The 14,954-nt window shown below is 47.2% G+C and overlaps 1 protein-coding gene across 3 annotated transcripts in view; it reads left to right on the plus strand.

Annotated features, from left to right (window-relative positions):
- The first annotated feature begins 1,599 nt into the window (after window positions 1-1,599).
- The window catches only part of SRPX2 (sushi repeat containing protein X-linked 2), a 104,232-nt gene continuing 90,877 nt past the window's right edge, over window positions 1,600-14,954 (plus strand). For all 3 annotated transcript variants that reach the window (XM_069943059.1, XM_069943061.1, XM_069943060.1), the window contains exons 1-2: window positions 1,600-1,683; window positions 7,588-7,669. In XM_069943059.1, coding sequence (XP_069799160.1) covers window positions 7,603-7,669 — 67 coding nt within the window. In that variant the 5' untranslated portion in view covers window positions 1,600-1,683; window positions 7,588-7,602. The remainder of the gene's footprint in view (window positions 1,684-7,587; window positions 7,670-14,954) is intronic.

Below are 14,954 nucleotides of genomic sequence, written 5' to 3' on the forward strand. Positions count from 1 at the left end.
GATAGTATATTATTTATAGACTATGATTATGTATGTGAGTGCAGGGGCTGTAACTATACAGGATCCCCCCCCCCCAGCTCTGATAGTATATTATCTATAGACTATGATTATGTATGTGAGTGCAGGGGCTGTAACTATACAGGATCCCCCCCCCCCCCCCCCCCCCCCCCCGCTCTGATAGTATATTATCTATAGACTATGATTATGTATGTGAGTGCAGGGGCTGTAACTATACGGGGTCCCCCCCCCCCAGCTCTGATAGTATATTATCTATAGACTATGATTATGTATGTGAGTGCAGGGGCTGTAACTATACAGGATCCCCCCCCCCAGCTCTGATAGTATATTATCTATAGACTATGATTATGTATGTGAGTGCAGGGGCTTTAAACTATACGGGGTCCCCCCAGCTCTGATAGTATATTATCTATAGACTATGATTATGTATGTGAGTGCAGGGGCTGTAACTATACAGGATCCCCCCCCCAGCTCTGATAGTATATTATCTATAGACTATGATTATGTATGTGAGTGCAGGGGCTGTAACTATACGGGGTCCCCCCCCAGCTCTGATAGTATATTATCTATAGACTATGATTATGTATGTGAGTGCAGGGGCTGTAACTATACGGGGTCCCCCCGCCCCAGCTCTGATAGTATATTATCTATAGACTATGATTATGTATGTGAGTGCAGGGGCTGTAACTATACAGGATCCCCCCCCCCCAGCTCTGATAGTATATTATCTATAGACTATGATTATGTATGTGAGTGCAGGGGCTGTAACTATACAGGATCCCCCCCCCCCCCCCCCCCCCCGCTCTGATAGTATATTATCTATAGACTATGATTATGTATGTGAGTGCAGGGGCTGTAACTATACGGGGTCCCCCCAGCTCTGATAGTATATTATCTATAGACTATGATTATGTATGTGAGTGCAGGGGCTGTAACTATACAGGATCCCCCCCCCCAGCTCTGATAGTATATTATCTATAGACTATGATTATGTATGTGAGTGCAGGGGCTTTAACTATACGGGGTCCCCCCAGCTCTGATAGTATATTATCTATAGACTATGATTATGTATGTGAGTGCAGGGGCTGTAACTATACAGGATCCCCCCCCCCAGCTCTGATAGTATATTATCTATAGACTATGATTATGTATGTGAGTGCAGGGGCTGTAACTATACGGGGTCCCCCCCCAGCTCTGATAGTATATTATCTATAGACTATGATTATGTATGTGAGTGCAGGGGCTGTAACTATACGGGGTCCCCCCGCCCCAGCTCTGATAGTATATTATCTATAGACTATGATTATGTATGTGAGTGCAGGGGCTGTAACTATACAGGATCCCCCCCCCCCAGCTCTGATAGTATATTATCTATAGACTATGATTATGTATGTGAGTGCAGGGGCTGTAACTATACAGGATCCCCCCCCCCCCAGCTCTGATAGTATATTATCTATAGACTATGATTATGTATGTGAGTGCAGGGGCTGTGGCTGTACTGGGTCCTCTGTGAGTCTTCTATGAGCGGAGGTGGTGACGCGGCTCCCCCCACCCTCAGTTTTCCATTCTCCTCTCACTCCACAGCAGCACAGAGCGTCCGCACATCTGGCCTGCGGGGTCCGACAGTCGGGAGCCCCTCGGTAGAGAAGAATCTGTGCTCAATAGGTGAGAAGAGAACATAGAGAGGCTGCGGAGTCTAGAGCCTTGTACTATATGGGGGGGGGGGGGGGGCGGATTTATCTATTAATTTCTTTCTAAATGTCTTTATTTCTTCTCAAAACCTCATGTATAATCCAAGGGGATGAAGACTGAAAGCAAATTATTAAAGGGCCCCCCCGGGCTGACAGCAGGGACTTATAGTGAGTCTAGGACCATCTATCTATCTATCTATCTATCTATCTATCTCCTATCTATCTATCTATCTATCTATCTATCTATCTATCTATCTCCTATCTATCTATCTATCTATCTATCTATCTATCTATCTATCTCCTATCTATCTCCTATCTATCTATCTATCATCTATCTCCTATCTCCTATCTATCTCCTATCTATCTCCTATCTATCTCCTATCTATCTCCTATCTATCTCCTATCTCCTATCTATCTCCTATCTATCTCCTAACTATCTATCTCCTATCTATCTATCTCCTATCTATCTATCTATCTCCTATCTCCTATCTATCTCCTATCTATCTATCTCCTATCTATCTATCTATCTATCTATCTCCTATCTATCTATCTATCTATCTATCTATCTATCTATCTATCTATCTTCTATCTCCTATCTATCTATCTCCTATCTATCTATCTATCTATCTATCTATCTATCTATCTATCTCCTATCTATCTATCTATCTTCTATCTATCTCCTATCTATCTATCTCCTATCTCCTATCTATCTATCTATCTATCTATCTATCTCCTATCTATCTATCTATCTATCTATCTATCTATCTATCTATCTATCTATCTCCTATCTATCTATCTATCTATCTATCTCCTATCTATCTATCTCCTATCTATCTATCTATCTATCTATCTATCTCTCTCCTATCTATCTATGTATCTCCTATCTATCTATCTCCTATCTCCTATCTATCTCCTATCTATCTATCTATCTATCTATCTATCTATCTATCTATCTCCTATCTATCTATCTATCTCCTATCTATCTATCTATCTATCTATCTCCTATCTATCTATCTATCTCCTATCTATCTATCTCCTATCTATCTATCTATCTATCTATCTATCTATCTATCTATCTATCTATCTATCTCCTATCTATCTATCTATCTCCTATCTATCTATCTATCTATCTATCTATCTCCTATCTATCTATCTATCTATCTATCTATCTATCTATCTCCTATCTATCTATCTCCTATCTATCTATCTATCTATCTATCTATCTCCTATCTATCTATCTATCTCCTATCTATCTATCTATCTATCTATCTATCTATCTATCTATCTCTCTATCTCTCTCCTATCTATCTATGTATCTCCTATCTATCTATCTATCTATCTCCTATCTATCTATCTATCTATCTATCTATCTATCTATCTATCTATCTATCTCCTATCTATCTATCTATCTATCTATCTATCTATCTATCTATCTCCTATCTATCTATCTCCTATCTATCTATCTATCTATCTATCTCCTATCTATCTATCTATCTCCTATCTATCTATCTATCTATCTATCTATCTATCTATCTATCTATCTCCTATCTATCTATCTATCTATCTCCTATCTATCTATCTATCTATCTATCTATCTCCTATCTATCTATCTATCTATCTATCTCCTATCTATCTATCTATCTCCTATCTATCTATCTATCTATCTATCTATCTATCTATCTATCTATCTCCTATCTATCTATCTATCTATCTATCTATCTCCTATCTATCTATCTATCTCCTATCTATCTATCTATCTATCTATCTATCTCCTATCTATCTATCTATCTATCTATCTCCTATCTATCTATCTCCTATCTATCTATCTATCTATCTATCTATCTCCTATCTATCTATCTATCTCCTATCTATCTATCTCCTATCTATCTATCTATCTATCTATCTATCTATCTATCTATCTCCTATCTATCTATCTATCTCCTATCTATCTATCTATCTATCTATCTATCTCCTATCTATCTATCTATCTATCTATCTATCTATCTATCTCCTATCTATCTATCTATCTCCTATCTATCTATCTATCTATCTATCTATCTATCTATCTATCTATCTATCTATCTCCTATCTATCTATCTATCTCCTATCTATCTATCTATCTATCTATCTATCTATCTATCTTCTATCTATCTATCTCCTATCTCCTATCTATCTATCTCCTATCTATCTATCTCCTATCTATCTCCTATCTATCTCCTATCTATCTATCTCCTATCTATCTATCTCCTATCTATCTATCTATCTATCTATCTATCTATCTATCTATCTATCTCCTATCCATCTATCTATCTATCTCCTATCTATCTATCTCCTATCTATCTATCTATCTATCTATCTATCTATCTATCTATCTATCTCCTATCTATCTATCTATCTATCTATCTATCTATCTATCTATCTATCTATCTATCTCCTATCTATCTATCTCCTATCTATCTATCTATCTATCTATCTCCTATCTATCTATCTCCTATCTATCTATCTCCTATCTATCTATCTATCTATCTATCTATCTATCTATCTCCTATCTATCTATCTATCTATCTATCTATCTCCTATCTATCTATCTCCTATCTATCTATCTATCTATCTATCTATCTATCTCCTATCTATCTATCTCCTATCTATCTATCTCCTATCTATCTCCTATCTATCTCCTATCTATCTATCTCCTATCTATCTCCTATCTATCTATCTATCTATCTATCTATCTATCTATCTATCTATCTATCTATCTATCTATCTCCTATCTATCTCCTATCTCCTATCTATCTATCTATCTATCTATCTATCTATCTCCTGTCTATCTCCTATCTATCTATCTCCTATCTATCTATCTCCTGTCTGTCTGTCTGTCTATCTCCTCCTGTCTGTCTGTCTGTCTATCTCCTCCTGTCTGTCTGTCTGTCTATCTCCTCCTGTCTGTCTGTCTATCTCCTCCTGTCTGTCTGTCTATCTCCTCCTGTCTGTCTGTCTGTCTCCTCCTGTCTGTCTGTCTATCTCTTCCTGTCTGTCTGTCTCCTCCTGTCTGTCTGTCTATCTCCTCCTGTCTGTCTGTCTGTCTGTCTATCTCCTCCTGTCTGTCTGTCTATCTCCTCCTGTCTGTCTGTCTGTCTATCTCCTCCTGTCTGTCTGTCTATCTCCTCCTGTCTGTCTGTCTATCTCCTCCTGTCTGTCTGTCTGTCTCCTCCTGTCTGTCTGTCTATCTCCTCCTGTCTGTCTGTCTATCTCCTCCTCCTGTCTGTCTATCTCCTCCTGTCTGTCTGTCTATCTCCTCCTGTCTGTCTGTCTCCTCCTGTCTGTCTGTCTATCTCCTCCTGTCTGTCTGTCTCCTCCTGTCTGTCTGTCTATCTCCTCCTGTCTGTCTGTCTGTCTGTCTATCTCCTCCTGTCTGTCTATCTCCTCCTGTCTGTCTGTCTGTCTCCTCCTGTCTGTCTGTCTGTCTGTCTGTCTATCTTCTCCTGTCTGTCTGTCTATCTCCTCCTGTCTGTCTGTCTATCTCCTCCTGTCTGTCTGTCTATCTCCTCCTCCTGTCTGTCTATCTCCTCCTGTCTGTCTGTCTATCTCCTCCTGTCTGTCTGTCTCCTCCTGTCTGTCTGTCTATCTCCTCCTGTCTGTCTGTCTCCTCCTGTCTGTCTGTCTATCTCCTCCTGTCTGTCTGTCTATCTCCTCCTCCTGTCTGTCTGTCTATCTCCTCCTGTCTGTCTGTCTATCTCCTCCTGTCTGTCTGTCTATCTCCTCCTCCTGTCTGTCTGTCTATCTCCTCCTGTCTGTCTGTCTGTCTCCTCCTGTCTGTCTGTCTGTCTGTCTATCTCCTCCTGTCTGTCTGTCTGTCTATCTCCTCCTATCTGTCTGTCTATCTCCTCCTGTCTGTCTGTCTATCTCCTCCTGTCTGTCTGTCTATCTCCTCCTCCTGTCTGTCTATCTCCTCCTGTCTGTCTGTCTATCTCCTCCTGTCTGTCTGTCTCCTCCTGTCTGTCTGTCTATCTCCTCCTGTCTGTCTGTCTCCTCCTGTCTGTCTGTCTATCTCCTCCTGTCTGTCTGTCTGTCTGTCTATCTTCTCCTGTCTGTCTGTCTATCTCCTCCTGTCTGTCTGTCTGTCTCCTCCTGTCTGTCTGTCTGTCTGTCTGTCTATCTTCTCCTGTCTGTCTGTCTATCTCCTCCTGTCTGTCTGTCTATCTCCTCCTGTCTGTCTGTCTATCTCCTCCTCCTGTCTGTCTATCTCCTCCTGTCTGTCTGTCTATCTCCTCCTGTCTGTCTGTCTCCTCCTGTCTGTCTGTCTATCTCCTCCTGTCTGTCTGTCTCCTCCTGTCTGTCTGTCTATCTCCTCCTGTCTGTCTGTCTATCTCCTCCTCCTGTCTGTCTGTCTATCTCCTCCTGTCTGTCTGTCTATCTCCTCCTGTCTGTCTGTCTATCTCCTCCTCCTGTCTGTCTGTCTATCTCCTCCTGTCTGTCTGTCTGTCTCCTCCTGTCTGTCTGTCTGTCTGTCTATCTCCTCCTGTCTGTCTGTCTATCTCCTCCTGTCTGTCTATCTCCTCCTGTCTGTCTGTCTATCTCCTCCTCCTGTCTGTCTATCTCCTCCTGTCTGTCTGTCTGTCTGTCTATCTCCTCCTGTCTGTCTATCTCCTCCTGTCTGTCTGTCTGTCTATCTCCTCCTGTCTGTCTGTCTATCTCCTCCTGTCTGTCTGTCTATCTCCTCCTGTCTGTCTGTCTGTCTATCTCCTCCTGTCTGTCTGTCTGTCTATCTCCTCCTGTCTGTCTGTCTATCTCCTCCTGTCTGTCTGTCTATCTCCTCCTGTCTGTCTGTCTATCTCCTCCTGTCTGTCTATCTCCTCCTGTCTGTCTGTCTGTCTGTCTATCTCCTCCTGTCTGTCTGTCTATCTCCTCCTGTCTGTCTGTCTATCTCCTCCTGTCTGTCTGTCTATCTCCTCCTGTCTGTCTATCTCCTCCTGTCTGTCTATCTCCTCCTGTCTGTCTGTCTATCTCCTCCTGTCTGTCTGTCTATCTCCTCCTGTCTGTCTGTCTCCTCCTGTCTGTCTGTCTGTCTATCTCCTCCTGTCTGTCTGTCTATCTCCTCCTGTCTGTCTGTCTATCTCCTCCTGTCTGTCTATCTCCTCCTGTCTGTCTGTCTGTCTGTCTGTCTATCTCCTCCTGTCTGTCTATCTCCTCCTGTCTGTCTGTCTGTCTGTCTATCTCCTCCTGTCTGTCTATCTCCTCCTGTCTGTCTGTCTATCTCCTCCTGTCTGTCTGTCTGTCTATCTCCTCCTGTCTGTCTGTCTCCTCCTGTCTGTCTGTCTATCTCCTCCTGTCTGTCTGTCTATCTCCTCCTGTCTGTCTGTCTATCTAGAAAATGATACTCTGCAGCACTTGAAAATGGCGTAGGAGACACCGAAACATTGTGTATCACTTGTGCCGTTGTTGTACATCGTTTTTTGGAATAAATTCCCGTTTTGCACGTATTTTTCACGACTTGAGTGCTGCAGAGTATCTTTTTCTATGTGAACTGATCCTTGGTCTGGGATTGGTCTGCAGGCTGCCTACTCTTCTTACATATCTGTCTATCTATCTCCTATCCCAATGAGTGGGGACCCCACTGTCCTGTGTGGTCGGCCATTCCCCTATGGGGCTGATGATGAGAGAGTGGTCTGCTTGGGTGGAGACTCCATCAGTTGGTTTGTGGTTTGTATCTGCATCACCTCAGTTTCCAGCAGTAACTTATGGAGGACTGTGTAACCTTACGGTGCTGGAGACTTGATATCCGTTGTTGGCCGTCACACGGCTCAGTGATGCTCGGACTTTTAGGCCATGAATAGAGCAGATTGTTCCGTGACTCAGCTGTCAAATCAATTTCCTGCAGCTTGTGCCGAGTGCAATGGAACAGGCCACACCGCTCCTGCCGCTGCTGCTTCTCCGGGCTGTGACCGCGCTCCACCATGAAGGTGAGTCACCACCAGTTACTAACGATTTTCACTCTGCTCATTGTTTCCTCATTTCATTCCTTTTGCTTTTCCATTCTGGACCTGGATAACGTCCAGATGGGAGGCACCTCCTCCTGGTTAGATTCTCTGGGCTTTGGGACTCCTCCTGGTTAGATTCTCTGGGCTTTGGGCCTCCTCCTGGTTAGATTCTCTGGGCTTTGGGCCTCCTCCTGATTAGATTCTCTTGGCTTTGGGCCTCCTCCTGATTAGATTCTCGGGGCTTTGGGCCTCCTCCTGGTTAGATTCTCAGGGCTTTGGGGCTCCTCCTGGTTAGATTCTCTGGGCTTTGGGACTCCTCCTGGTTAGATTCTCTGGGCTTTGGGACTCCTCCTGGTTAGATTCTCAGGGCTTTGGGGCTCCTCCTGGTTAGATTCTCTGGGCTTTGGGCCTCCTCCTGGTTAGATTCTCTGGGCTTTGGGCCTCCTCCTGATTAGATTCTCTTGGCTTTGGGCCTCCTCCTGATTAGATTCTCGGGGCTTTGGGCCTCCTCCTGGTTAGATTCTCAGGGCTTTGGGGCTCCTCCTGGTTAGATTCTCTGGGCTTTGGGGCTCCTCCTGATTAGATTCTCTGGGCTTTGGGCCTCCTCCTGATTAGATTCTCGGGGCTTTGGGCCTCCTCCTGGTTAGATTCTCTGGGCTTTGGGACTCCTCCTGGTTAGATTCTCAGGGCTTTGGGGCTCCTCCTGGTTAGATTCTCAGGGCTTTGGGGCTCCTCCTGGTTAGATTCTCTTGGCTTTGGGCCTCCTCCTGGTTAGATTCTCTGGGCTTTGGGCCTCCTCCTGATTAGATTCTCAGGGCTTTGGGGCTCCTCCTGGTTAGATTCTCTGGGCTTTGGGCCTCCTCCTGGTTAGATTCTCTTGGCTTTGGGGCTCCTCTAGGTTAGATTCTCTGGGCTTTGGGGCTCCTCCTGATTAGATTCTCTGGGCTTTGGGCCTCCTCCTGATTAGATTCTCTGGGCTTTGGGCCTCCTCCTGGTTAGATTCTCTGGGCTTTGGGACTCCTCCTGGTTAGATTCTCGGGGCTTTGGACCTCCTCCTGATTAGATTCTCTTGGCTTTGGGCCTCCTCCTGGTTAGATTCTCTGGGCTTTGGGCCTCCTCCTGATTAGATTCTCAGGGCTTTGGGGCTCCTCCTGGTTAGATTCTCTGGGCTTTGGGCCTCCTCCTGGTTAGATTCTCTTGGCTTTGGGGCTCCTCTAGGTTAGATTCTCTGGGTTTTGGGGCTCCTCCTGATTAGATTCTCAGGGCTTTGGGCCTCCTCCTGATTAGATTCTCAAGGCTTTGGGGCTCCTCCTGATTAGATTCTCAGGGCTTTGGGACTCCTCCTGGTTAGATTCTCAGGGCTTTGGGACTCCTCCTGATTAGATTCTCGGGGCTTTGGGGCTCCTCCTGATTAGATTCTCGGGGCTTTGGGACTCCTCTAGGTTAGATTCTCTTGGCTTTGGGCCTCCTCCTGGTTAGATTCTCAGGGCTTTGGGACTCCTCCTGGTTAGATTCTCGGGGCTTTGGGGCTCCTCCTGAAGAGATTCTTGGGGCTTTGGAACTCCTCCTGGTTAGATTCTCGGGGCTTTGGGGCTCCTCCTGGTTAGATTCTCAGGGCTTTGGGACTCCTCCTGGTTAGATTCTCAGGGCTTTGGGACTCCTCCTGATTAGATTCTCGGGGCTTTGGGGCTCCTCCTGATTAGATTCTCGGGGCTTTGGGACTCCTCTAGGTTAGATTCTCAGGGCTTTGGGACTCCTCCTTATTAGATTCTTGGGGCTTTGGGCCTCCTCCTGGTTAGATTCTTGGGGCTTTTGGGCTCCTCCTGATTAGATTCTCGGGGCTTTGGGGCTCCTCCTGGTTAGATTCTCAGGGCTTTGGGGCTCCTCCTGGTTAGATTCTCTTGGCTTTGGGGCTCCTCTAGGTTAGATTCTCTGGGCTTTGGGGCTCCTCCTGATTAGATTCTCAGGGCTTTGGGACTCCTCCTGGTTAGATTCTCGGGGCTTTGGGACTCCTCCTGATTAGATTCTCGGGGCTTTGGGGCTCCTCCTGATTAGATTCTCGGGGCTTTGGGACTCCTCTAGGTTAGATTCTCTTGGCTTTGGGCCTCCTCCTGGTTAGATTCTCAGGGCTTTGGGACTCCTCCTGGTTAGATTCTCGGGGCTTTGGGGCTCCTCCTGAAGAGATTCTTGGGGCTTTGGAACTCCTCCTGGTTAGATTCTCGGGGCTTTGGGCCTCCTCCTGGTTAGATTCTCGGGGCTTTGGGACTCCTCCTGGTTAGATTCTCAGGGCTTTGGGGCTCCTCCTGATTACATTCTCGGGGCTTCGGGACTCCTCTAGGTTAGATTCTCTTGGCTTTGGGCCTCCTCCTGGTTAGATTCTCAGGGCTTTGGGACTCCTCCTGGTTAGATTCTCAGGGCTTTGGGACTCCTCCTGGTTAGATTCTCGGGGCTTTGGGACTCCTCCTGGTTAGATTCTCGGGGCTTTGGGGCTCCTCCTGGTTAGATTCTCGGGGCTTTGGGGCTCCTCCTGGTTAGATTCTCGGGGCTTTGGGGCTCCTCCTGGTTAGATTCTCCGGGCTTTGGGACTCCTCTAGGTTAGATTTTCTTGGCTTTGGGCCTCCTCCTGGTTAGATTCTCAGGGCTTTGGGACTCCTCCTGGTTAGATTCTCTTGGCTTTGGGGCTCCTCCTGGTTAGATTCTCAGGGCTTTGGGGCTCCTCCTGAAGAGATTGTTGGGGCTTTGGGACTCCTCCTGGTTAGATTCTCGGGGCTTTGGGGCTCCTCCTGATTAGATTCTCGGGGCTTTGGGACTCCTCTAGGTTAGATTCTCTTGGCTTTGGGCCTCCTCCTGGTTAGATTGTCAGGGCTTTGGGACTCCTCCTGGTTAGATTCTCGGGGCTTTGGGGCTCCTCCTGGTTAGATTCTCGGGGCTTTGGGGCTCCTCCTGAAGAGATTCTTGGGGCTTTGGGGCTCCTCCTCATTAGATTCTCAGGGCTTTGGGGCTCCTCCTGATTAGATTCTCAAGGCTTTGGGGCTCCTCCTGATTAGATTCTTAGGGCTTTGGGACTCCTCCTGGTTAGATTCTCAGGGCTTTGGGACTCCTCCTGGTTAGATTCTCAGGGCTTTGGGACTCCTCCTGATTAGATTCTCAGGGCTTTGGGCCTCATCCTGGTTAGATTCTCAGGGCTTTGGGACTCCTCCTGGTTAGATTCTCAGGGCGTTGGGACTCCTCCTGGTTAGATTCTCGGGGCTTTTGGGCTCCTCCTTGTTATATTCTTGGGGTTTTGGGCCTCCTCCTGGTTAGATTCTTGGGGCTTTTGGGCTCCTCCTTGTTATATTCTTGGGGTTTTGGGCTCCTCCTTGTTATATTCTCCAGATTTGGGCCTCCTCCTGGTTAGATTCTCGGGGCTTTGGGCCTCCTCCTGGTTAGATTCTTGGTGCTTTGGGGCTCCTCCTGAATAGTTTTTCGGGGCTTTGGGGCTCCTTTAGGTTAGATTCTCTTGGCTTTGGGCCTCCTCCTCCTGGTTAGATTCTTGGGGCTTTGGGGCTCTTCCTGATTAGATTCTCGGGGCTTTGGGGCTCCTCCTGGTTAGATTCTCTGGGCTTTGAGGCACCTCCTGGTTAGATTCTCGGGGCTTTGGGGCTCCTCTAGGTTAGATTCTTGGGGCTTTGGGCCTCCTCCTGGTTAGATTCTTGGGGCTTTTGGGCTCCTCCTTGTTATATTCTTGGGGCTTTGGGCCCCCTCCTGGTTAGATTCTTGGGGCTTTGGGGCTCCTCCTGGTTAGATTCTTGGGGCTTTGGGGCTCCTCATGGTTAGATTCTTGGGGCTTTGGGGCTCCTCCTGGTTAGATTCTTGGGGCTTTGGGGCTCCTCCTGGTTAGTTTTTCGGGGCTTTGGGGCTCCTCTAGGTTAGATTCTCTTGGCTTTGGGCCTCCTCCTGGTTAGATTCTTGGGGCTTTGGGCCTCCTCCTGGTTAGATTCTTGGGGCTTTGAGGCACCTCCTGGTTAGATTCTCGGGGCTTTGGGGCTCCTCCTGGTTAGATTCTCTGGGCTTTGGGGCTCCTCCTGGTTAGATTCTCTGGGCTTTTTGGCTCCTCTAGGTTAGATTCTTGGGGCTTTTGGGCTCCTCCTTGTTATATTCTTGGGGCTTTAGGCCCCCTCCTGGTTAGATTCTTGGGGCTTTGGGGCTCCTCCTGATTAGATTCTTGGGGCTTTGGGGCTCCTCATGGTTAGATTCTTGGGGCTTTGGGGCTCCTCCTTGTTATATTCTTGGGGCTTTAGGCCCCCTCCTGATTAGATTCTTGGGGCTTTGGGGCTCCTCATGGTTAGATTCTTGGGGCTTTGGGGCTCCTCATGGTTAGATTCTTGGGGCTTTGGGACTCCTCCTGGTTAGATTCTTGGGGCTTTGGGGCTCCTCCTGATTAGATTCTTGGGGCTTTGGGGCTCCTCCTTGTTATATTCTTGGGGCTTTGGGGCTCCTCCTTGTTATATTCTTGGGGCTTTCGGCGGCCTCCTGGTTAGATTATCGGGGCTTTGGGTCTCCTCCTGGTTAGATTCTCGGGGCTTTGGGACTCCTCTAGGTCAGATTCTTGCGGCTTAAGGGGATCCTCTAGTTTAGATCCTACACAGTATATATCTATATAATTATCACTGATCCTACACAGTGTGTGTGTGTGTGTATGTATATATATATATATATATATGCAAAAAAGGGGTCCGTGGAGCCTCAGTTACGAGTCTCAAAACACGGGAATAGCCAGATCTCCCTCTCTCCAGAGAAGGAAGCCCATTGCCAAGGGGCGCCTCCTAGTGGGGAGAGCACCAAACCACCCTGATACGTAGTCCCTCAGGTCCTCACTCATATATATATATATATATATATATATATATATATAAAATATACAGTGTCAGACTGGGCTACCGCACTGGAGGATCCTCCGGTGGGCCCCTCCCCCACTCCCACTCCCTGTCCGGCAGCTGGAGCTCACAGACAGCCAGGATGATGCTGCCTGTCCTCAGTGGGCCCCAGCTGCAGGGTCTACCCGACTCTGAGGAGACAGCCCCTGCAAAACCATGTCCTGGGTAGTCCTGGGAGGCTCCGCCCCCGCCACGGGAAGCCCCGCCCCCTCCGGCATTCGTTCTCACTCAAACAGAGCGGGGAGAGGAGTCGCTGGGGCACAAGAGGAACCTTACAGGTGAGGTAAGTATAGCTGTTTGTTGTAAATACAGATGGAGTGGCTGGAGAATGATGAGGGAGGTACTGGTATGCTGATAAGGGGCAAAAGGATGAGGGGGTACTACTATGATGATGGAAGGGCAGGAGGGTGAGGGGGTTATACTATGATGATGGAGGGGCAGGAGGATGAAGGGGGTATTAGTATGATGGGGTAGGAGGATGATGGATTGGTAGTAATATGATGGAGGAGCAGGAGGATGAGGGGGTACTACTATGATGATGGAGGAGCAGGAGGATGAGGGGGCACTACTATGATGATGGAAGGGCAGGGGGATGAAGGGGGTAGTAGTATGATGATGGAGGTGCAGGAGGATGAGAGGGGTAGTAGTATGATGATGGAGGGGCATAAGGATGAAGGGGGTATTAGTATGATGGGGTAGGAGGATGATGGATGGGTAGTAATATGATGGAGGAGCAGGAGGATGAGGGGGTACTACTATGATGATGGAGGAGCAGGAGGATGAGGGGGCACTACTATGATGATGGAAGGGCAGGGGGATGAAGGGGGTAGTAGTATGATGATGGAGGAGCAGGAGGATGATGGAGGTAGTTGTAGTATGATGATGGAGGTGCAGGAGGATGAAGGGGTAGTAGTATGATGGTGCAGGAGGATGAAGGAGGTAGTAGTATGATAGAGGAGCAGGAGGATGAAGGGGTAGTAGTATGATGATGGAGGGGCAGGAAGATGGAGGTAGTAGTATGATGATGGAGGGTCAGGAGGATGAAGGAGGTAGTAGTATGATAATGGAGGGGCAGGAGGATGAAGGAGGTAGTAGTATGATAATGGAGGTGCAGGAGGATGAAGGAGGTAGTAATATGATGATGGAGGTGCAGGAGGATGAGAAGGGTAGTAGTATGATGATGGAGGTGCAGGAGGATGAGAAGGGTAGTAGTATGATGATGGAGGTGCAGGAGGATGAGAGGGGTAGTAGTATGATGATGGAGGGGCATAAGGATGAAGGGGGTATTAGTATGATGGGGTAGGAGGATGATGGATGGGTAGTAATATGATGGAGGAGCAGGAGGATGAGGGGGGTACTACTATGATGATGGAGGAGCAGGAGGATGAGGGGGGTAGTAGTATGATGATGGAGGAGCAGGAGGATGATGGAGGTAGTTGTAGTATGATGATGGAGGTGCAGGAGGATGAAGGGGTAGTAGTATGATGGTGCAGGAGGATGAAGGAGGTAGTAGTATGATAGAGGAGCAGGAGGATGAAGGGGTAGTAGTATGATGATGGAGGGGCAGGAAGATGGAGGTAGTAGTATGATGATGGAGGGTTAGGAGGATGAAGGAGGTAGTAGTATGATAATGGAGGGTCAGGAGGATGAAGGAGGTAGTAGTATGATGATGGAGGGACAGGAGGATGAGAGGGGTAGTAGTATGATGATGGAGGGACAGGAGGATGAGAGGGGTAGTAGTATGATGATGGAGGTGCAGGAGGATGAGAAGGGTAGTAGTATGATGATGGAGGTGCAGGAGGATGAAGGAGGTAGTAGTATGATGGAGGTGCAGGAGGATGAGAGGGGTAGTAGTATGATGATGATAGAGGTGCAGGAGGATGATGAAGGAGTAGTAGTAGTATGATGATGGAGGAGCAGGAGGATGAAGGAGGTAGTAGTATGATGGAGGTGCAGGAGGATGAGAGGGGTAGTAGTATGATGATAGAGGTGCAGGAGGATGACGGAGTAGTAGTAGTATGATGATGGAGGAACAGGAGGATGAAGGAGTAGTAGTATGATGGAGGGGCAGGAGGATGAAGGAGGTAGTAGTATGATGGAGGTGCAGGAGGATGAGAGGGGTAGTAGTATGATGATGGAGGTGCAGGAGGATGAAGGAGGTAGTATGATGATGGAGGTGCAGGAGGATGAAGGAGTAGTAGTATGATGATAGAGGTGCAGGAGGATGATGGAGTAGTAGTAGTATGATGATGGAGGAGCAGGAGGATGAGAGGGGTAGTAGTATGATGGAGGTGCAGGAGGATAAAGGAGGTAGTAGTATGATGATGGAGGTGCAGGAGGATGAAGGAGGT

This window comes from Dendropsophus ebraccatus, chromosome 10, assembly GCF_027789765.1.
Source record: "Dendropsophus ebraccatus isolate aDenEbr1 chromosome 10, aDenEbr1.pat, whole genome shotgun sequence".
Lineage (NCBI taxonomy): Eukaryota > Metazoa > Chordata > Amphibia > Anura > Hylidae > Dendropsophus > Dendropsophus ebraccatus.